The sequence below is a fragment of the Triticum urartu genome, chromosome 5 (genome assembly GCF_003073215.2).
Source record: "Triticum urartu cultivar G1812 chromosome 5, Tu2.1, whole genome shotgun sequence".
Classification (NCBI taxonomy): domain Eukaryota; kingdom Viridiplantae; phylum Streptophyta; class Magnoliopsida; order Poales; family Poaceae; genus Triticum; species Triticum urartu.
Genome location: NC_053026.1, coordinates 348248593 through 348271596, shown reverse-complemented (window position 1 = coordinate 348271596; position 23004 = coordinate 348248593). Strand labels below are relative to the sequence as shown.

Here is a 23004-nt window from a genome sequence, read left to right as displayed (position 1 = left end):
CCTTTCTTTTTGGTTTTTTCCATTATGTTGTTTTTAGTATGCGGTGTGCTATGCATCCATTATGTGTGTGTGTGTGTGACAGGTTTTGCAATTGACAAATCAAATGCGTAAGCATGCATGCCGAATGGGAAGGAATCTCTTTCGCAAAAGAAGCTATTCAAATAAGGTGTGAACAACTTTCTTTTGTTGTATCCCTGCTTGTCTACGCTTAAATACAAAGTACTTTCACAGGTCGAAATGTTGGAAACCTGTTGATGGCCGTTCCTTGTGAAATACGTATGACTTTTAGGAGTACTTTATTTTCTAGAAAAGAGAGCTATGTTTTTCAAGTACTCTCGCCGGTCCAAAAATAAATAGAGGATTAATTTACCAGTGTATGAATAAAGTTGTGGCCAAATAGGCTTATATTATATTGTGTCCTCTATATATTTACACGGACTCCAAACATTCTATAGTCAAAATGTTGAACGGGCGCGGCAACGCGCGCTATTATGATCTAGTTGTATAGTCATGACCATTGATGGTATAGTTACAAGTCGGAGCTTCGCCACTAGCTAGCTGAGAAAATAGATGAGATCTGCCGCAGGACATTGATATCATTAAGGGACCCTGACAAACCAAAGAAACAATGCCAAATCCATAAATCACGTGAAGCCACGACTTCAAGCACAATGGTGTTTACGTTTGTGGCCGGTGTATTGCCCAAGCCATCAGGCAGTTCTTCCACCTTCAGTGCATGCAATCAATACTACCTAGCATGCTCGGTCATTCCCTTTCTTTGTTCATCGCCATGAGCTTCTTTATGTCTTCCTCGTTTGGAGCTCATAAGCCAAAAAAACCGGGTCATTGTCTTCGAAAAGACCTGAATGCATTTGATGGGGGTATCTTCTCCAATGCGAAGATATTCATCTGCGTAGTCGGCGGAAACACCATATGTAATCACCCTCATCACCGTCGATATTTTTTGATATGCACTAAACCCAACCAAAATGGCGTCGTTCCTACGCCGAGTGAAAAAATGGCAATTTTGCTCACAAGCTTCAACGATGCGTACGAAAAGGGAGCTACGCATCCGATATAGCCTACGGAATAGGTGAGCCGGATATGTCGACACCTTCGTGAAGTAGTCCTTCATGGGCATCTTGTCACCGAGAACTCGATCATGGGGAATGCATGGTCGGTCAACCATGGATCCGCAGCGCTTTCTCTTCGGTCCCTTCTCAAATTTGTCCACGAGATGCAACAACAGTAGGTTGTCGACATCGTCGTCCAGGATCATCTCTGTATGTCCGAATCATCATCCGACGACGACGATGAACTCTGATCCATCTAAAAAAATACCCGGCCATGAATTTCTCCCGGTCAAAATTATTCAAAATAGCCAGCGAGCATTGAACATATCTTCCCCCGAAGCAAAGCCGACCGCCCCTTTCTTCTTTCCCCTTCGGCTGAAGCAAAGCCGCTCGAAACCCCTTCCTCTGGCATGCGCGACTGTCCCTCCAGCGACTTCGGGGCTCACCGGTGCCGGAAACAACCAGATCCACTGGCTACAAGGCCGCACGCAAAGCTCCGGGGCGGATCCGTGGCGTCGGCGATGGCCACTCGCTCGCAGACACAAATGGGCACCCCCGACCTCCAAATTTGGTGGAATAGATGCGGCGCGGGGCAGCAGAGCTAATGGACGATGCAAGGCAGCCAGGGGCACCAAGAACCGGCGGGAAGTGGAGCCGAAACGAAAACGAGCGAAAATGACCTTCACACAAGGAAAAGGTGGATCCGGCAAAAAAATGTGACAAATCCCGTATATATGGCGGAAACGACCCAGAGTTTGCAGGATCCTGTAAATTTTTTTAAAGATGTCCCATTATACAGAATTTATTAGGGTGGCAAAGTCATCCATATCTGGTAAACCGACGATTATTATGCGGGCGGTGCTACGCGTCGATCGACGGATAATGAAAAAATATCCGCCGCCTCGCTGACCATTGGATGGACACCCTAATAGCCGTATGATGTGTCCATGTGAGCAACCATCACTTTGCAACAAGAGTGATGTTGCGGTATTTCTGCAACCGGGTTCTTGTTGCAAGAAATTCCCGCAACAGAGGTCTTGTTGCAGAAAAATCCTGCAACAAAGCTCTTGTTGCAGAAATTTATCGCAACAAAGACCTTGTTGCAGAAAAATAATTTAAGTTTTTTATGAAACAGTGCTCTTCAATATGTCCTTTGCTGCAAAAACAAAACCGCCTCCAAAGCCTCGTCGCCTTCGAACACTCCGCCATAGGAGCTTGCACACCATGGCGATTGACTTCGCGGGCGTTACTGCAGCCCACAAGAGCTTGGGCGGCCAGGCGTTGCTGCAGGAATTTGGGCGGCTAGATCCGGCGAGGAGATCGGCGGCGGCCGACATTCATGGTGGAGGCAGCCGACCGCGGCGGCGCTCGTGCTAGACCATGCTGTAACGGCATCGATTCCCATGTCGACAACATAGATTCTCATGGCTGGCTGCCTCCTTATCCGTTCGTGGGAGAGAGATCCAAAAGGAAAGGAAGAAAATCAATCGTTGTAGAGATAGTGTTAAATGGGCCTGACGCAGGACACGCGTCGCACGTATGAGATGATGGATGCTCGCGAGTGATCCGCCGGCTGAAGGTTAGAGTTTCCCTTATTATGCTGGATGGAACTATATATAGTCAGAAAAAAAGCAGAACCTTCGAGAGCTTTCGCTTGAAAAAAGCGACGCTTCGAGAGCGTTCCTGATCGTTCCCCCCTCGGCTTCACCTTCTTCCGGTTCCACAAGGCAATCCCCCCGAGTGCCGTTTCAATCACCGCAACCGCGCACGATCAGAATTCTCGCGCCTGAGGCGGACACCGTGATCCAGCCTTCCAGCCCTTTCGTGTCCGGCGGCCTCTCCACCCCAGTCCCCAGATTATGTGGACGCAGTCCATCTCGCCCGCCTCCGTGTCCGCGCAGTTCCCCTACCCTGCTACCGCCGCGGCGGCGGCCCCGTCGTACTTCCCCGTGCCCTTCCACCTCCAGACTTCGCAGTACCCCACCTGGCCGACGGTGGCCCCCGCGCAGCCGGCGCCGGCGTACAACGCCGTCTACCCCATGCCCCAAGTCCAGCAGGTAATAACTCCCCATTCGCGTGATTTGTTCCAGAGCTCCTCCTTGTAATTTGCTCCATGGACGGATTCTCCCTGTAATTTGTTGGCATAGTGAGCTAAGGTGGTCGGAGATCCGGTGGTGGGAGAGGATCTGGACGCCGCTGTGCGGCTTCTGAGGCTTGGGTCGCCTTTTAGGTTCGAAAACGCATCCAAAGCTGAACTAGTATTTCTTACTTCATTGCTAGCCAAGAAAAGAAATAGGGCGCTGTACAAAATAGCGCCGCCCCTGAAAATATGCTATTAGCGTGCTATAAGTTTTTCTTTGACACTATGTTAGTGTCAAAAAACGTCTTATATTAAGTCATGGAGGGAGTATGGTTTAAGCTATGCAAAGACAAGGATGCGAAGTGATGAGTTATTTCCAACCGAGCATTAGGAGGTTATATGTTATTAACATTAGAGGGTTCTTTCGTAGATAGGTTAGTGAAAATGATCTTTATGTTATTGAACTGGTAGTAAGTACCAAGTCTCCTATTGAGTACTAATAAGTAGCCAATTATGATATTATTATACAGGCACAACAACTGTTCCAGAGAGACTCGCAGATAATCAGCCCTGAGGCTCTCGCCACTGTGAAGGCTGCTATTGCAGATAATGACAAAGACAAGAAAGTTGAAGCAAACAAAAAGGCAGTCCCTCGAAAGGCAGCTGGGCAATGCTGGGAGGATCCGACGTTAGCTGACTGGCCTGAAAGTAAGCTCTCAGTCGTATTTTATAGGGCATTTTACCAAATGTTGCACTTCTATGATCTATATTAGAATGTAAAACATGGTAATGCAATATTTTTGTCACTTGTCTCTCTTAGCAATGAAGCTAACAAACAGCCAAAGCACCTTCCCTCTCCCGGACAAGATTAATGTTCTATGTGCTGTTCTTCTTCTAAGATAAATTGTTGTTTCATTTTTTTGTTAAAGGCAGGTTAAAGAGTTGATGCTTTCACATTGGATCTAGGTGGGCTTGCTGATGATACAGTAAACATTTTGCAATTATCTCTATCCTTACATAAATTGTTCTATTGTGCGTTAAAGGCTAAATTGATCTCTTGTGGATACATTTGCAATTTGCTATTTACATGGACAATTGTGGAAAATGTGATATAAATATTTTGAATTAACCTTTATACATATTTTGAACAATTCTCTGTGATTATTTGTTATGGTTATTTGAGAAGGCTAAAAAAACAAAGAGCCAGCTTCCTTGCTCTTATTGCACCCATCTGTTTGTAATCTGTATAAGCTAACATAGTTAAAATATTTAAATATATCTCAGCTCTGGCAGATTGACCGGCATTTGTTTATGATTTTTCAATGAGCATAAAATCAAGCATGATAATTCACTTTAATCATGGTTGGTATTTGGCAAGACAAAAAATTTCTGTTCGGATGAAATTATATCAAATTATCAGTTTCTTAGAGCGTCTTCATCCCTAACACCCACAATCTAGCCACTATGGTAGATAGATCACCTTTTTATCTCAGTTAACGCCTCTAAGCCTCGCTGACCATATCTCTTAGGATCACCTCTAGTGTCAAGGGCTATAAATTTTAATACTGTATTTGATTTGAAGTTGACATACTTTAAACAAATTAAAGTTAATTACCTTATTATTGGTGGTTGTGATGTTTTCAAATGCAACTTAGGATTTGTATTTGCTGTGTCAGTGCAGGTGTCTCGTCTTCTGCTTGTACTGATTATTAGTAGTTGTGTCATTTGATTGCTTTCCATTGTATGAGTATTTCTGTGCCTTTCATATTTGCAATTCTCACTTCCCTCCCGTGGACAGATGACTTCCGTTTGTTTTGTGGTGATCTTGGAAATGAAGTGAATGATGATGTTCTGACCAAGACTTTTTCAAAATATCCATCCTTCAACATGGCTAAGGTGAGTCTTGCCTCTTCTACCTATGACATCTATTCTATCTCTTTATTTGTAGTGATCTGATTATGAACACATGATGCATCAGGTTATACGGGATAAGTCTACCGGTAAAACTAAAGGCTACGGGTTCGTTAGTTTTGCCAATGCATCGGATCTTGCAGCAGCACTGAAAGACATGAACGGTAAATATGTTGTATTAGGTAGCCTTTTATTTACTAAATTTGTCCTTGTACTGCAGTCAAACTTATGTACTGCTAACCAGGTAAATATGTTGGAAATCGACCAATCAAGCTACGGAAGAGCACATGGAAGAGTAGAATAGACTACGAAGCTTTGCTGAAGCCGAAGGTTAGTTCCCATGACTGTCTTTGTGAGGCCTACTCTACTACTCATATGCTGGTGCTCATTTAACTGATTTGTGCCAAATGCCTGCAGACTCGGCCACAGAAGAAGCTCAAAGTGCAACCAAGAAGTGTTTTACACAAGTGAAGCAAATAATTCTCCTTGTTCGTCATCACAGTATCCACAATGATGTGCAATGCGCATATTCAACAGTTGATGTAAGCCTTTAGCTTTGCACGTGTCAGTGCATTCCAGTTTATGATTGTAATGTAGATGTAAATATCCAAATGACTAGTGTCTTTGTGGACATCAACTATGTATTTTGATGAATGATTGATTGCAAATGCTATGGATTGTTCTTCTCGCTAGAGAATAATTTGTTTGGGAAACCATTTTTTGCCACAGCTGCTAACAAATGACCTCCAAAAGCGAGGCGGTGTAGATTTTCTTTTTGGAAAACTTTTGATCTATTCATTTTGAATCATGATAGTATAACGAATACTAAAAATAATGAAAATTACATTTAGATCCAAAGATCACCGACGACTATAAGCAGTGAACCCCGTCATCTTCTGATGAGTGTTGTAGTAGATAGACACCCGGATAGTTATCATGCTAAGCCAGTAGAGGACCAATGTACCAGAACAACAACTGCCGATAACGAGAACAACGACGAAAACACATAGATGGAGAGGATCCAGCCTCAAGACATGAACTAGGCAAAACCCTTGGAGGACCACCGCACACGAACGCCGATCATATCCGAGTAGATCCATCAAAGATATCAACCGAGCTAATTCTGCAAGATCCATCGAAGACAGTTCCACACACCCTCTGATGATTTTAGACCACCATTGAAACAGGTTAGGCGAGGAAAACCTTATTTTATCTTCACACGCCCTCCGACGATGCACCATTGGAATGGGGGCTAGGCAGAGAGAACCTTATTTCACAAACCCTAACAAAAGCAAAGGAAACATCTAAAAACATACCCCTCCCGCAGCAAGGGTCTACCACGCCCCCATGGCCCGACACAAGGTGGACCGCCGGCATCTTTTTTGAAGGAGGCGGCGGCACAAGGTCCATAATTAATTCGGTTGCCCTAATGTGCTCAAAACAGGCTAGGGCCCTCTTTGATTCGCAGGATTTTCAAATCGTAGGAATAGGAAAAGTATAGGGTTGGAGTGGCATGCACACATGAATCCTACATAATTAGCATGGAGTGTTTGATGGCACAGGAGAAGTAAAGGAATTATAAAAAAAGGTTGGAGTGGATGTTAGATTTCCTATGAAATGTAGTACAAAAGATTCCATAGGAAAAATTCCTATGGGATCCAATCCTATGAATCAAAGGACCAACATAGGAAAAGTTCTTAAGGATTTCAATCCTCCAAAAATCCTATAGAATTCCTTTGAATCAAAGGAGCCCTAGAATTTTCATGTTTACTAATTCACACTGCTTTAAAAGTTGCATAAAAAACATACTCTTAATTTGTATCTTAGTCTCACCACTTGTACAACAGTTTATAAGCGTAATGACAAGACCACCACATATCTGCATCCTCTGCATTCTCCTCAGTTACATCAACAGGTAAAATGGTTGACTTGGCTGACAACCAAGTGACTTCACAAGTTAATTTTGATACCATGCATCCATTCATTTCATTCTGTATGTAAGTAGCTATGGGTCATGAACACCCACACATTTTGACAGACTTATTATTCGTCTATAATTTTCTGAAGATCAGTATGCCACAATAAAATTTGAGAAAATAGCAAGACTTGATATTCTGTGATGATTATCGATGTGTATTGCATCAAGAAGCCTTCATGTCATCGAGTCCAACACTGGCCTGCAAGAAGTGTAGACGTGGTGGAAGATTGTCATTAAAGGCAAACAATATAGATAATAATACCGTCTTCAGATGAATGAAGGCCATACCAGGAAGTCATGATTCTCCTTAAGAAAGGGATAAAAGGTGGTGCAGAATTTCTCAATGTCTGCTTTGATGTCACCCGTTCCACTAATTACCTCCATAAATTTATCTTTGTTAGGAGCAAGCTTCATAGCCACCTGCAATGTCCTCATACGAGTGATTCATCAAAGAAAAAACACAAAGGGAAGGCAAGGTAACCAATATGTATAGACATGATAATAAATAACAGCCATGTTGCCCCAGTTTCGTCAGGAAATCTAACAATAGGATAGCAGAAGTACCATTTCAACAGACTAGTCAATAGGCAAACTAGTCAAGTATTCATGTCGCATTTTTCTAACACAAAAAACTTCTGAGAAAACTCCAACAAAGCAAAGCTCTTCTTAAGTTAATAATGGAAGTGATGTATTGTTCTCTATGATCACTAAGCCAGCTAAATACCTGTGTGCTTTGTGATACAAATAAAAATGTATGACCGATCATGTTAAGCCAAAGCTATCAGCTGACTACGTCTGTTTGCTAATCCGAGTTCCGCCTACGCTTACCCTGAACTATCGTGACAGACCTACATAACCACCATCAGTACCATTTCAATAGACTAGTCAATTGGCTTCACAATTCGCCTAGTCATGCTTCTTTGTGACATGCCATGCATTAGAGATTTTTAGGAGGTAGTTAAGTTGGTTTGATAAGGGGCTTCATTGTGTTTCAGTTTTTAAATGGAATCTGTAATAATGTTGGAAACAGATGTTGGAGGCCTCAATGAACAGACACCGATTCCCATATAATAGTATTAAAGGAGATAAAGAGAACTTCATCAGTGACTAAATTTTGTTCACTCAATGGACAAAAAAGGGTTGGCAACTTAGTAAACAGAAAATACCCCCTGTTTATTCATCTATGGCGCCTTCCATTAAAATATGGCCATCAGCTTAATGTAGAAAGAGTCAAAGAATAGCCAATGTTTTATGCATCCACAGTGCCTTCAGTTGAAACATGGCCAGTAACTTAAATACAAAGAGTAGCCAAGGTTTATTCATCTATGGTGCCTTCAATTGGATAACACTAGTCGTCCCTTTACTTTATGCATCTATGATGATGAAATATTTATTCGGACACTAAATGCAGAGTTATATAATCCATCCTCTGATAAGAAGTGCTTCAGCAATAGCTATTGAATAGCACTATAATTGCTTAGTTCATGATGACACCATGTATGTGCTGATTATGTGACTCAAAATGTGGAATATTATACCGTAAAACTGGAGCTGGCGAGCCAGCCATGCCATTTCTTCAGAGTTTTTGTGTATGAATCAGTACATGCTTGACTCATAGTCCAGTCTGGATGGTCAAGCAGATTACGGAACAGTTCAACAAGGAAGTCCATAGCCCTGAAAGCAAAAAATATGAGTAAACACAAGTACACCAATGGGAATCTCGATTAAGCTGCAGTAGAAGAGGCAAATTACGCAAGAGAAATTGAAGAACCTCGTGAGCCATAGAAGTCCATTTGTGCAGCTTGATGAACCTTTTGCGGTCTTCTTTTCAACTTCTTCTTGGACCATGGTGTACAAGTGCTCATATTTTGTCGGGTCTGAAGAGTACTTGTTCTCCAACCTCTGACAGGAGAGAATGAGGTCAGTCGTCAGGAAAAGAAACATGAAATGTAAATTCTCATTCACATGTTTTGAAGATAGGATCCTTACCGTGATATTACCTCCAATATCACTCTTCACAATTGCCATAGCAGCACCAAATTTATCTGGTGTTTAAAAGCAGAGAACAACAAATGGAAAATAAGTAACACTCTGAAGGAATTTCTTGTTTAAGAAATACCACTAAGACTGCACCAAAACAAAAAGTTAGCCACACTTGTTAGAATAGAAGATATTTGATGTAGGCCTGTGCAGTTTGGGCCAACACAAAAGTTTTCATTTAGGGACTTGCTTTGACTTACAAAAGCACAGCACAGACTGGTACTATACGACTTTAAGATTTACCAGCATACAATGAAAACTTTGAGAATAAGAAAGACAGCTTTACTGGACCACGACAAACCTAGCATGTTCTCTCATAGGTCACAAATCAATTCTGCTCAAGTGACAGGTGTACCAAATCAGTTATTTGGAGGACTAATGTACATTAAACAATTTAGAGCAGCCCAGCACACACAAAACACAACTTTCGCAAAAAGGTTGATGATAGTTTGAAAGCTCTTTCCAGCAATAAAAAAAGAAGTTTGAAAGCTCAATGATGCAGCAACTAATAAGTCACAGCAGTACTAAGCTCCCAGTGAAATCAATAAGGGCAAAAGCATAAACCAAGAAAGTCATCTCCCTATGCCAAAGGCCCTGATATAACTATTTGTTACTCCCTCCGTTCACAAATATAAGATGTTTTGGATATTTCAATATGGACTACATAGAACTGAAATGAGTGAGCAAACACACTAAAACGTGTCTACAGACATTCGATTCAGAAAAAGGCTTACATTTACGAACAAAGGAAGTACTTATTTAGAACTACAAATCTCAAGAGCGGTATAAACAATTGTCCACTGACGATGCTAGTCTCAAACTGGGGAACAACTTGTTTCGGCAATGTTATGTGCATTAATTTTACTCAGGTTGTTCACTGCTGCAGCCTACTACTGAACTAAACACGGTAGGTAATCAGAAATTCATCAGTAAAGCAACTCGGCTACTGATCCCAGCCTCGTGCTGTTTAGCACTCCAACGCATGACAAAGAGGTGGGAAATATGAGCAACTCGGCTACTGATCCCAGCCTCGTGCTGTTTAGCACTCCAACGCATGACAAAGAGGTGGGAAATATGAGCAGAGGGAGTTACCCAGGACAGGCAAGATTTGCTTGCAGACATCAAGGAAGGGCTTGGCGAGCATGACCCCGCTGTCCGACCTGACGTGCTTCATCCCTTCCAAACACGGAGCGAACACCGTCTCGGCCATCTCTCTCTACCTGCAGGAACCAACAAACGCGTCAACCCACCACGCTGAGAACCGGTGATCCGGCAATAATCTTACAGCCACTATGCCAAAGCACTCGGTATTCTGTAATCAGCGAGCTCGGTGTGAGAGTCCGATCCGTAAGCATCGCTGTAACATAACCCGAGATACCATGGATGAGATCAAACCTCCACGAACCGCATAGGCTGCCGTCCCAAGTCAACAAATGCGAAGAGAAGAAAGAACCCGTCGCTGATCTAACCTTAGGGGAGAGAAACAGATCCGAAACTCACAGCGCAGCTACTGAACACAAACTGAAGAAAGATGGCCACTCACCGCTCCACGATCTCGCAAACAGCGATGTTTTTCGCCTTCTCTGGTGCAACCTTGGGCGAGGGAACTGCAGGAGAGAAGCCTTGCCGGTCGGTGGAGGGAGGAATCTAGCAGGGGAGGAAGTGCGATGTGGGGGAGGAAGAAGATGCCGAGTGGAGGCCACGACCCCGGACTGATCTGTTTTACTACTGCGGAATCTCTGTCCTGACTGCCTTTTTTTTAAATTGTGTCCTGCCTATCTTTTTTCTCATAAATGCCAACACATATAGAGGCATCTTTACTTCTAATGAACGAGTTGGTGAATCGTCTCCGCGGTTTATTTTCGGTGAGTTTTTTCGTCTCTTCTCCCACCACCCTTCCCACCTTGGTTCGTGATTTATTTTCGCTGGTTTTTTTCGTCTTTTCTCCCACCACCCTCTCCCATCCTGGTCCATCAGTTTATTTTTTTCTCCGCTCTTTATTACAACCAGAACTTTCCTAACGTATAACAAATCACGGATCTGACTTTTTTAAATTATGCAAATCAATCTATTTCTTTTATTGGTTCAATTTGTCTTAAGAAACAAACAACAGATTTTCAGTAAACAAATAATACATTTTAATCTAACTTTCTTAAATTATGCAAATCAATCGATTCCTTTTGTAGGTTCAATTTGTTTTAGGAAACAAATAACAGATTTTCACAAAACAAATAATACATTTTAATTTAACTTTCCTAACTTATCTAAATCAATCGATTTATCTTATTAGTGAAATTTATTTTAAAAAAACAAATAACAGACACGTCACAACTTTCCTCCCAATAAATAGTTTCTTAACATTTGCAAACTTTCCTAATCAGACACGTCACAAATGGGCAGGTACTGATATCACGTTACCAAACAATAAAACCCTATTTACATAGAAATCAGTTCAAAAATCCTAACTTTCCTAAACTTTTACCTTTCCTTGATAACAACCAATATTTCGTATGTTTTTCACCTATTGAAGGAAATCACCCCTCCATCGATATTAGCATTTTTTTTGAACTGAGATCTCCGGGTTATGATTTTGTTTGCGATTCTTTCCAATTGTGACATCTCCTTCCACTCCGGCACCTTCTCGCATAAACACCTCCACCACAGCTAGGTGACACCGCCCCAGACCTCCTGCCTCTTCACACCTTCTTCGTCACCTCCTTCTCGTACTCTATTAACAATCCCTCTGCCACATTTGTCCACGGTGGTGTCGAGGGTATGGCGCAGCAGCGTACCAGCGGTAGAGCAGCACATAGCAGCAGGAAGCAACACGCAGCAGGCGAGGCGAGCGGTCGACGGTGGAGGGTAGAGATGCGGCTGGCGTGGCTGAGGGGCGGCTCGTGATGTCTACTACACAACATTTCTTCTTGTAGACGTTGTTGGGCCTCCAAGTGCAGAGGTTTGTAGCACAGTAGCAAATTTCCCTCAAGTGGATGACCTAAGGTTTATCAATCCGTAGGAGGTGTAGGATGAAGATGGTCTCTCTCAAGCAACCCTGCAACCAAATAACAAAGAGTCTCTTGTGTCACCAACACACCCAATACAATGGTAAATTGTATAGGTGCACTAATTCGTCGAAGAGATGGTAATACAAGTGCAATATGGATAGTAGATAATAGTTTTTGTAATCTGGAAATATAAAAGCAGCAAGGTAATTAATGATAAAAGTGAGCGTAAACGGTATTGCAATGCGTGGAAATAAGGCCTAGGGTTCATACTTTCACTAGTGTAAGTCCTCTCAACAATAATAACATAATTGGATCACATAACTATCCCTCAACATGCAATAAAGAGTCACTCCAAAGTCACTAATAGCGGAGAACAAACGAAGAGATTATGATAGGGTACGAAACCACCTCAAAGTTATTCTTTCCAATCAAATCCGTTGGGCTATTTCTATAAGTGTCACAAACAGCCCTAGAGTCCGTACTAAAATAACACCTTAAGATGCAAACAGGGCCGTTGAGAGGCCTGTGCGAGCTGTGCGCTCGCACAGGGCCCCCAAAATCCAGGGCCCCCAATTAGGGTCTACATATGTGTACGTATTAGTCTGAAAAAAATCAGGTTTGGGCCAATGTTGCCTCTGTCGCTCCCGTTTGGGCTTGGTCCACTCAAGCCATACGCAGTAACTTGGATTATCGACCAAAACAAAATCTCATCGCTCGGATCCATCCGATTGATAGACGAAACGGCAGCCGCAACGATGTATGTTCCGTGACTTCTGCCGTTTCATTCCCTAATCCCTTCGCTTCCCATCCTTTTCGCTTCGACTGATGAATCGGCGGCTCGGCGGTGACCTCCTTGCAGCCACGGGACAGCCCGATGCGGAACTACACGGTAGCTGCGAGCGCCGGCCGCCGCCAAGCCCGCCAACACTGCCGTAGTGCCGCCAAACAGAAGGCCAACTGGTGCCGCCCTTTTCTCTAACTAATTCCGATAAACTGAGCTGCAAATTTGTATAACAGTTTACTAGTTACTATAGTAATATGTTTTGGAACAATTTTTGTCGGTCACAGATTCAAGATTTTCAATAGCTCCTCTTCCAAGTCCTAAATCAAGGTTCTATGTTTTTCCATTCCAACTATCTATCCAAGTTACAAGCCTATAAGTCATGGAGCTCATCAGTTCAAATTCGTTGATATGATTTTTGTTTGATTCATAAACAAAAACAATTATGCATCCTAGGTCTAGAAGAAAGTATTTGGTTAACAATTCCTGTAATTGTTGCATCCGCGGAAAGGAGCTTTTCTAAAATCAAGTTCTTGAAGTCCTACTTACATTCTACTATGACACGAGAAATACTTAATGGTTTGGAGAAACTAGCACTTGGAAATGATGTGTTGGAGAAGATTGATTATGAAGATATAATTGAAGATTACATATCAATGAACGCGAGACGGATGACACTCTTAAATAGAGCATGAGGTCAGTTTCTTGGTTTTGGTATTTTGCGTTGATACTTGAGAATTTCCTAAACATTGTACGAAATAACATAAATTTGAATTATATAATCATGTGATTATGCTTGAGTTATATTATATGTTTTTTAATGTTAGGGGCCTCATTTTGCTTTTCGCACCGGGGCCCCGAATTCCTGGAGACGGCCCTGGATACAAATCAACCAAAACCCTAATGTCACCTAGATACTCCAATGTCACCTCAAGTATCTGTGGGCATGATTATACGATATGCATCACACAATCTCAGATTTATCTATTCAACCAACACAAAGGACCTCAAAGAGTGCCCCAAAGTTCCTACCAGAGAATCACGACGAAAACGTGTGCCAACCCCTATGCATAGGTTCATGGACGAAACCCGCAAGTTGATCACCAAAACATACATCAAGTGAATCACGTGGTATCCCATTGTCACCACAGATACGCACGGCAAGACATACATCAAGTGTTCTCAAATCTTTAAAGACTCGATCCGATAAGATAACTTCAAAGGGGAAACTCAATTCATTACAAGAGAGTAGAGGGGGAAGAAACATCATAGGATCCAAATATAATAGCAAAGCTCGCGATACATCAAGATCGTATCACCTCAAGAACACGAGAGAGAGAGAGAGAGAGATCAAACACATAGCTACTGGTACATACCCTCAGCCTCGAGGGAGAACTACTCCCTCCTCGTCATGGAGAGCACCGAGATAATGAAGATGGCCACCGGAGAAGGATTGCCCCCTCCGGCAGGGTGCCGGAACGGGTCTAGATTGGTTTTCGGTGGCTACGGAGGCTTCTGGCGGCGGAACTCCCGATCTAATCTCCGTTCTGGAAGTTTTACGATACGTAGGTATATATGGGTGCAAGGGGTACGTCGGTGGAGCTTAGGGGCGCGCCCTAGGGGGGTGGGCGCGCCCCCCACCCTCGTGGCCAGCTCCCGTGTCTTCTGACGTAGAGTCCAAGTCTATCTGGTGGCTTTCCTTCCAAAAATAACTTCTCCAGTTGATTTCGTTCCGTTTCGACTCCGTTTGATATTCCTTTTCTTCGAAACACTGAAATAGGCAAAAAACAGCAAATCTGGGCTGGGCCTCCGGTTAATAGGTTAGTCCTGAAAGTAATATAAAAGTGGATAATAAAGCCCAATATTGCCCAAACAGTAGATAATATAGCATGGAGCAATCAAATATAGCATGGAGCAATCAAAAATTATAGATACGTTGGAGACGTATCAAGCATCCCCAAGCTTAATTCCTGCTCGTCCTCGAGTAGGTAAATGATAAAAGATAATTTTTTATGTGGAATGCTAGTTGGCATAATTTCAATGTAATTCTTCTTAATTGTGATGAATATTCAGATCCGAAAGATTCAAGACAAAAGTTCATATTGACATAAAAATAATAATACTTTAAGCATACTAACTAAGCAATTATGTCTTCTCAAAATAACATGGCCAAAGAAAGTTCATCCCTACAAAATCATATAGTTTAGTCATGTTTCATTTTCGTCACACAAGAATGCTCTCATCATGCACAACCCCGATGACAAGCCAAGCAATTGTTTCATACTTTAGTAATCTCAAACCTATAAACTTTCACGCAATACATGAGCGCGAGCCATGGATATAGCACTATGGGTGGAATAGAATAATGAGGGGTTATGTGGAGAAGACAAAAAGAAAGTCTCACATCAACGAGGCTAATCAATGGGCTATGGAGATGCCCATCGATTGATGTTAATGCAAGGAGTAGGGATTGCCATGCAACGGATGCACTAGAGCTATAAATGTATGAAAGCTCAACAAAAGAAACTAGTGGGTGTGCATCCAACTTGCTTGCTCACGAAGACCTAGGGCACTTGAGGAGGCCCATTGTTGGAATATACAAGCCAAGTTCTATAATGAAAATTCCCACTAGTATATGAAAGTGATAGAGACTCTCTATATGAAGAACATGGTGCTACTTTGAAGCACAATATATGAGACTCGCTATATCATGGTGCTACTTTGAAGCACAAGTGTGGAAAAAAGGATAGTAGCATTGCCCCTTTTTTATTTATTTTTTATTTTTTGGGGCCTTCTTTTTTTTCTTTGGCCTTTCTTCTTTTTTTGGGACAATGCTCTATTGAATGATGATCATCACACTTCTATTTATTTACAACTCAATGATTACAACTCGATACTAGAACAAAGTATGACTCTATATGAATGCCTCCGGCGGTGTGACCGGGATTCCGGCGGTGTACCGGGATATGCAATGAATCAAGAGTGACATGTATGAAAGAATTATGAACGGTGGCTTTGCCACAAATACTATGTCAACTACATGATCATGCTAAGCAATATGACAATGATGGATGTGTCATGAAGAACGGTATGGTGGAAAGTTGCATGGCAATATATCTCGGAATGGCTATGGAAATGCCATAATAGGTAGGTATGGTGGCTGTTTTGAGGAAGATATAAGGAGGTTTGTGTGTGACAGAGCGTATCATATCACGGGATTTGGATGCACCGGCGAAGTTTGCACCAACTCTCAAGGTGAGAAAGGGCAATGCACGGTACCGAAGAGGTTAGCAATGATGGAAGGGTGAGAGTGCGTATAATCCATGGACTCAACATTAGTCATAAAGAACTCATATAATTATTGCAAAAATCTACAAGTCATCAAAAACCTCGGCACTACGCGCATGCTCCTAGGGGAATAGATTGGTAGGAAAAGACCATCGCTCATCCCCGACCGCCACTCATAAGGAGGACAATCAAATAACACCTCATGTTTCAAATTTGTTACACAACATTTACCATACGTGCATGCTACAGGACTTGCAAACTTCAACACAAGCATTTCTCAATTTCACAACTACTCAACTAGCACGACTTTGATATTATTACCTCCATATCTCAAAACTATCATCAAGCATCAAACTTCTCTTAGTATTCAACACACTCATAAGAGAATTTTATTATTCTTGAATACCTAGCATATTAGGATTTTAAGGAAATTACCATGCTATTTAAGACTCTCAAAATAATCTAAGTGAAGCATGAGAGTTCATCTATTTCTTCAAAATAAAACTACCACCATGCTCTAAAAGGTATAAGTGAAGATCAATGAGTAGTCGAATAATTATGTAACTATGTGAAGACTCTCTAACATTTAATAATTTCAGATCTTGGTATTCTATTCAAACAGCAAGCAAAGCAAAATAAAATTACATTCTAAGAATAGCAAACATCATGTGAAGAAGGAAAAACTTAGGATCAACCGAAACTAACCGATAGTTGTTGAAGAAGAAAGGTGGGATGCCAACCGGGGCATCCCCAAGCTTAGACGCTTGAGACTTTTTGAAATATTATCTCGGGATGCCTTGGGCATCCCCAAGCTTGAGCTTTTGTTTCTCCTTAATTCCTCTCATATCACGGTCTCCCTAAATCTCAAAAGCTTCATCCACACAAAACTCAACAAGGACTCGTGAGATAAGTTGGTATAAACCATTGCAAAAACCTTATCATACTCTACTGTAGCAAATCACTAAAATTATTATTGAACATTGCATACTAAATGCCTCTGCATATTTAATAGTCCTATCCTCAAATAGAATCATTAAAGAAGCAAACATATGCAAACAATGCAAACATAACATCAATCTTCCTAAACATGACAGTCTGTAAAGAATGCAGCAACATCCATACTTCCTTAGCTCCAAAAATTAGAAAAGAAAATTCCCACTATAGTAAATTTATCAGAGCTTAGTATGCAAAAGGTTTCAATATTTTTATCACATTCTGACTTTTCTAGGGACTTATTGCAACAGCAGTAAACTTTCTGTTTTCAAACAGCAACATGTATACTTGTAACATAGGCATAGTAAAGGCTATCAATGCCACTTTTATTGAAATAAAAGATGCAAAACATTATTCTAAATAACAGAAAGCAAATCCTAACAAAATAAATTGACGCTCCAAGCAAAACACATCTCATGTGGCGAATAAAAATATAGCTCCAAGTAAAGTTACCGATGAACGAAGACGAAAGAGGGGATGCCTTTCGGGGCATCCCCAAGCTTAGGCTCTTGGCTATCCTTGAATATTACCTTGGGGTGCCTTGGGCATCCCAAGCTTAGGCTCTTGCCACTCCTTATTCCATAGTCCATCGAATCCTTACCCAAAACTTGAAAACTTCACAACACAAAACTTAACAGAAAACTCGTAAGCTCCGTTAGTACAAGAAAGTAAATCACCACTTCAAGGTACTGTAATGAACTCATTCTTTATTTATATTGGTATTAAACCTACTGTATTCCAACTTATCTATGATTTATAAACTCTTTTACTAGTCATAGATTCATCAAAATAAGTAAACAACACATAGAAAACAAAATCTGTCAAAAACAGAACAGTCTGTAGTAATCTGGATCAAACGTATACTTCTGGAACTCATAAAATTCTGAAATAAATTGCTGGACCTAAGGAATTTATCTATTAATCATCTTCAAAAAGAATTAACTAAAGAACACTCTCCAAATAAAAATGGCAGCAATTCTTGTGAGCTAAAGTTTCTGTTTTTGACAGCATGATCAACAAGACTTTCCCCAAGTCTTTCCAAAGGTTCTACTTGGCACAAACACTAATTAAAAGCATAAAACCACATCTAAACAGAGGCTAAATGAATTATTTATTACTAAACATGAACAAAAAGCAAGGAACAAAAATAAAGTTGGGTTGCCTCCCAACAAGCGCTATCGTTTAATGCCCCTAGCTAGGCATGATGATTTCAGTGATGCTCACATAAAGGATAAGAATTGAAACATAAAGAGAGCATCATGAAGAATATGACTAGCACATTTAAGTCTAACCCACTTCCTATGCATAGAGAATTTGTGAGCAAACAACTTACGGAAACAATAATAAACTAGCATGGGAGGGCAAAACAAGCATAACTTTAAAACTTTAAGCACATAGAGAGGAAACTTGATATTATTGCAATTCCTACAAGCATATGTCCCTCCCTCATAATAATTTTCAGTAGTATCATGAATTAATTCAACAATATAACTATCACATAAAGCACTATTTTCATGATGCACAAGCATAGAATTTTTATTACTCGCCACATAAGCAAATTTCTTCTCATGAATAGTAGTGGGAGCAAACTCAACAAAATAACTATCATGTGAGGCATAATCCAATTGAAAACTAAAATCATGATGACAAGTTTCATGGATATCATTATTCTTTATAGCATACAAGTCATCACAATAATCATCATAGATAGCAACTTTGTTCTCATAATCAATTGAAACCTCTTCCGGAATAGTGGATTCATCACAAAATAAAGTCATGACCTCTCCAAAACCACTTTCATCAACATAATCATCATAAATAGGAGGCATGCTATCATCATAATAAATTTGCTCATCAAAACTTGGGGGACAAAAAATATCATCTTCATCAAACGTAGCTTTCCCAAGCTTGTGGCTTTGCATATCATTAGCATCATACATATTCAAGGAATTTATACTAACAATATTGCAATCATGCTCATCATTCAAATATTTAGTGCCAAACATTTTATAGATTTCTTCTTCTAGCACTTGAGCACAATTATCCTTTCCATCATACTCACGAAAGATATTAAAAAGATGAAGCGTATGAGACAAACTTAATTCCATTTTTTTGAATTTTTTTTATAAACTAAACTAGTGATAAAACAAGAAACTAAAAGACTCGATTGCAAGATCTAAAGATATACCTTCAAGCACTCACCTCCCCGACAACGGCGCCAGAAAAGAGCTTGATGTCTACTACACAACCTTTCTTCTTGTAGACGTTGTTGGGCCTCCAAGTGCAAAGGTTTGTAGGACAGTAGCAAATTTCCCTCAAGTGGATGACCTAAGGTTTATCAATCCGTAGGAAGCATAGGATGAAGATGGTCTCTCTCAAGCAACCCTGCAACCAAATAACAAAGAGTCTCTTGTGTCCCCAACACACCCAATACAATGGTAAATTGTATAGGTGCACTAGTTCGCGCGAAGAGATGGTGACACAAGTTCAATATGGATAGTAGATAATAGTTTTTGTAATCTAAAAATATAAAAATAGCAAGGTAACTAATGATAAAAGTGAGCGTAAATGGTATTGCAATGCGTGGAAATAAGGCCTAGGGTTCATACTTTCACTAGTGTAAGTCCTCTCAACAATAATAACATAATTGGATCACATAACTATCCCTCAACATGCAACAAAGAGTCACTCCAAAGTCACTAATAGCGGAGAACAAACGAAGAGATCATGGTAGGGTACGAAACCACCTCAAAGTTATTCTTTCCAATCAATCCGTTGGGCTATTCCTATAAGTGTCACAAACAGCCCTAGATTTCGTACTAGAATAACACCTTAAGATACAAATCAACCAAAACCCTAATGTCACCTAGATACTCCAATGTCACCTCAAGTATCCGTGGGCATGATTATACGATATGCATCACACAATCTCAGATTCATCTATTCAACCAACACAAAGGACCTCAAAGAGTGCCCCAAAGTTCCTACCAGAGAATCACGATGAAAACGTGTGCCAACCCCTATGCATAGGTTCATGGGAAGAACCCGCAAGTTGATCGCCAAAACATACATCAAGTGAATCACGTGGTATCCCATTGTCACCACAGATACGCACGGCAAGACATACATCAAGTGTTCTCAAATCTTTAAAGACTCAATCCGATAAGATAACTTCAAAGGGGAAACTCAATTCATTACAAGAGAGTAGAGGGGGGAAGAAACATCATAGGATCCAAATATAATAGCAAAGCTCGCGATACATCAAGATCGTATCACCTCAAGAACACGAGAGAGAGAGAGAGAGAGAGATCAAACACATAGCTACTGGTACATACCCTGAGCCCCGAGGGAGAACTACTCCCTCCTCGTCATGGAGAGCACCGGGATGATGAAGATGGCCACCAGAGAAGGATTGCCCCCTCCGGCAGGGTGCCGGGACGGGTCTAGATTGGTTTTCGGTGGCTACGGAGACTTCTGGCGGCGGAACTCCCGATCTAATCTCCGTTCTGGAAGTTTTACGATACGTAGGTATATATGGGTGCAAGGGGTACGTCGGTGGAGCTTCGGGGGCCCCACGAGGCAGGGGGCGCGCCCCCCACCCTCGTGGCCAGCTCCCGTATCTTCTGACGTAGAGTCCAAGTCTATCTGGTGGCTTTCCTTCCAAAAAATAACTTCTCCAGTTGATTTCGTTCTGTTTCGACTCCGTTTGATATTCCTTTTCTTCGAAACACTGAAATAGGCAAAAAACAACAAATCTGGGCTGGGCCTCCGGTTAATAGGTTAGTTCTGAAAGTAATATAAAAGTGGATAATAAAGCCCAATATTTCCCAAAACAGTAGATTATATAGCATGGAGCAATCAAAAATTATAGATACGTTGGAGACGTATCAAGCTGGCAGAAGATGGCCACGACTGGAGGCGACACGAGGCAGGGGCGCGACAGCGGGGCGAGCGAAGGGATAGGCGGCAGCAGATGGGGCGGGCGTAGCCAGCGAGAGTGTGGCGCGCGGCCAGGGTGTGTGTCACGCGGGGCACAGTGGTGCGGTGGCTGCGGCAAGCGCGACAGCAGCGGCGGGCGCGACCGACGCGGTGTAGCACGGGCGTGGGTATGGAGAGGGAGTGGCCCCGCGGGCGCGGAAGAAGAGCGGCAGGCTCGGGCATGGGCGTGCATAGGAGTGGGCATGTGCCACGGGGTCAATCCAAGGAGCTCGGTGGCTACCTACAATGGCCATGGCGGACGACGGTTCTCGGCCACGACGAAATACCTAACGAGAGCAAACTAGAGGGGAAACAGGGGAAAGGCAAGAGGAGATCATGGCGGTGTCAAATGGCGCCCTAGGGGAAGACATGGGAGCTCGGGACGGCGCGGATCGAACGGCAATGTCGCGGTGGCCCAAGGTTGAGGAAGACGGCAACGACATCGATGCGGGGGTGCTGGACTTTATCTCGTTGGCGCAGACAAAGTAGCGAAGGCGTTCGGAGCTCCTCGACAAGCTCCTAGCCCGCAGGTCGAGCGAGCGAGGAGGAGAAGTGGATTTGGGAGGGGGCGTCGAGGAGGAGTGAGGCCATGGGGGCAGGGAAGGAAAGGCGTCACCCTTATCCATTCCCCTTCGATGCCAGTGAGGTGGTCGGGCGGGAGCCCGGCTCTGTAGCGACGCGGCTCGGGTAACAGGAGAAGACGGCCGCGTGGGGATTGGACCGCTGAGCCGGTTCGATGACAAGGCCCCGGGGGCAGGGCGAATCCCCTTTTACATCGTCCTTTTGGTTTTTCAATGTATTCTAATATGTTTCTCTTTTTTAACACCGTTTTCTATTTATTCTTATCAATTAAATGATCTCTACTCATAATGTCTCAGTTGGTAGTCTTCGTTCCGGATTTATTTTCGTCCCACCTCCCGAGTGAGGGAGAGGGGGAGAGAGAGTGAGAAGAGGGAGGAAGAGGATATGTGTGTGAGAATTTGATGGTAAAAAAGATCGTCAATGTCACTTAATATGTATGAAAATATTAAATGTAATATTAACATAATTGATAATTGATATTGAACTTTTAAAGTTAATGTGGCCCCGTTGCAACGCACGGGCATTCTTCTAGTATATTTAAAAGAATCAGTCCACATGTCTACGTATGGGCAAAACTAGTAATGTCAACATGTCTTTTGCCTCGCGGTCCCTCCCACATGTCTACGTGTGGGTAAAATAGATAACGCCCACACGACCGGCTTCCTACCTCACAGTCCCGCCTATCTCATGTGATAATCACCACACGTCCCTGCAGTTGCCATGGTCCGAACCCTTTTTCATGTTCGTTTAACTGCAATTGCCATGTTACTGAACTACAGTTGTCATGTCTGACAACTGCAGTTACCATGGTTGCTCAACTGCAGTTGCCATCTCAGGTCAAGTGTCAGATGTCATTTTTGGACAACTACAGTTGTTGCCATGTATGGTCTGATCTAGTATAGTTGCCATGATTTAAAACCTTAGGAGTTGCCACCTACTATATAGCACTACAAAAAGACATGGCAAAATAACCTGTTCGGATAAAGACAGAGTTATCATATGCTTACAAGCACACTAGGGCAGTTACCATGTACCCTACAAAACACACGGCAACTGACAGCTTTGTGTGTGGAAGTGAAGACGGGCGTGTGGGCGAACTGATAAACGCCCACACACCAGCCCCTCTGCGTGCGTGGAAATTGGTATTTGGACGAACTCCTAAACGCCCACACACCAGCCCCTCCGCATGGTAAAGCGAACGTGAACACGACCGGATGAACGCCATCACACCAGTCTAGTCCTACATGGCATAAAAAGATCTGACAAAACATGTCAAGATTTGTGCAAAAACAAAT

The 23004-nt window shown here is 42.3% G+C and overlaps 2 protein-coding genes across 3 annotated transcripts; one reads left to right on the top strand and one right to left on the bottom strand.

Annotated features, from left to right (window-relative positions):
- The first annotated feature begins 2712 nt into the window (after nt 1-2712).
- On the top strand, nt 2713-5756 carry LOC125508953 (RNA-binding protein 42-like). The gene is made up of 6 exons (XM_048673772.1): nt 2713-3130; nt 3684-3861; nt 4952-5049; nt 5132-5228; nt 5309-5394; nt 5482-5756. The coding sequence occupies exons 1-6, from the start codon at nt 2933-2935 to the stop codon at nt 5533-5535; spliced, it is 711 nt and encodes a 236-aa protein (XP_048529729.1). The 5' UTR covers nt 2713-2932; the 3' UTR covers nt 5536-5756.
- Nucleotides 5757-6856: 1100 nt separating this feature from the next.
- LOC125508954 (glycolipid transfer protein 1-like) lies at nt 6857-10842 on the bottom strand. Of its 2 annotated transcripts, none has more exons than XM_048673774.1 (7): nt 10626-10842; nt 10175-10302; nt 9032-9087; nt 8814-8944; nt 8581-8716; nt 7331-7462; nt 6857-7241 (listed from the first exon to the last, which is right to left on the bottom strand). In XM_048673774.1, exons 2-7 carry the CDS (start codon nt 10290-10292, stop codon nt 7206-7208), a joined length of 609 nt encoding a protein of 202 aa, XP_048529731.1. In that variant the 5' UTR covers nt 10293-10302; nt 10626-10842; the 3' UTR covers nt 6857-7205. The 2 variants fall into 2 exon arrangements, with proteins under 2 accessions (XP_048529731.1, XP_048529732.1); XM_048673775.1 differs by having other exon boundaries at nt 10552-10811.
- Nucleotides 10843-23004: the final 12162 nt, after the last annotated feature.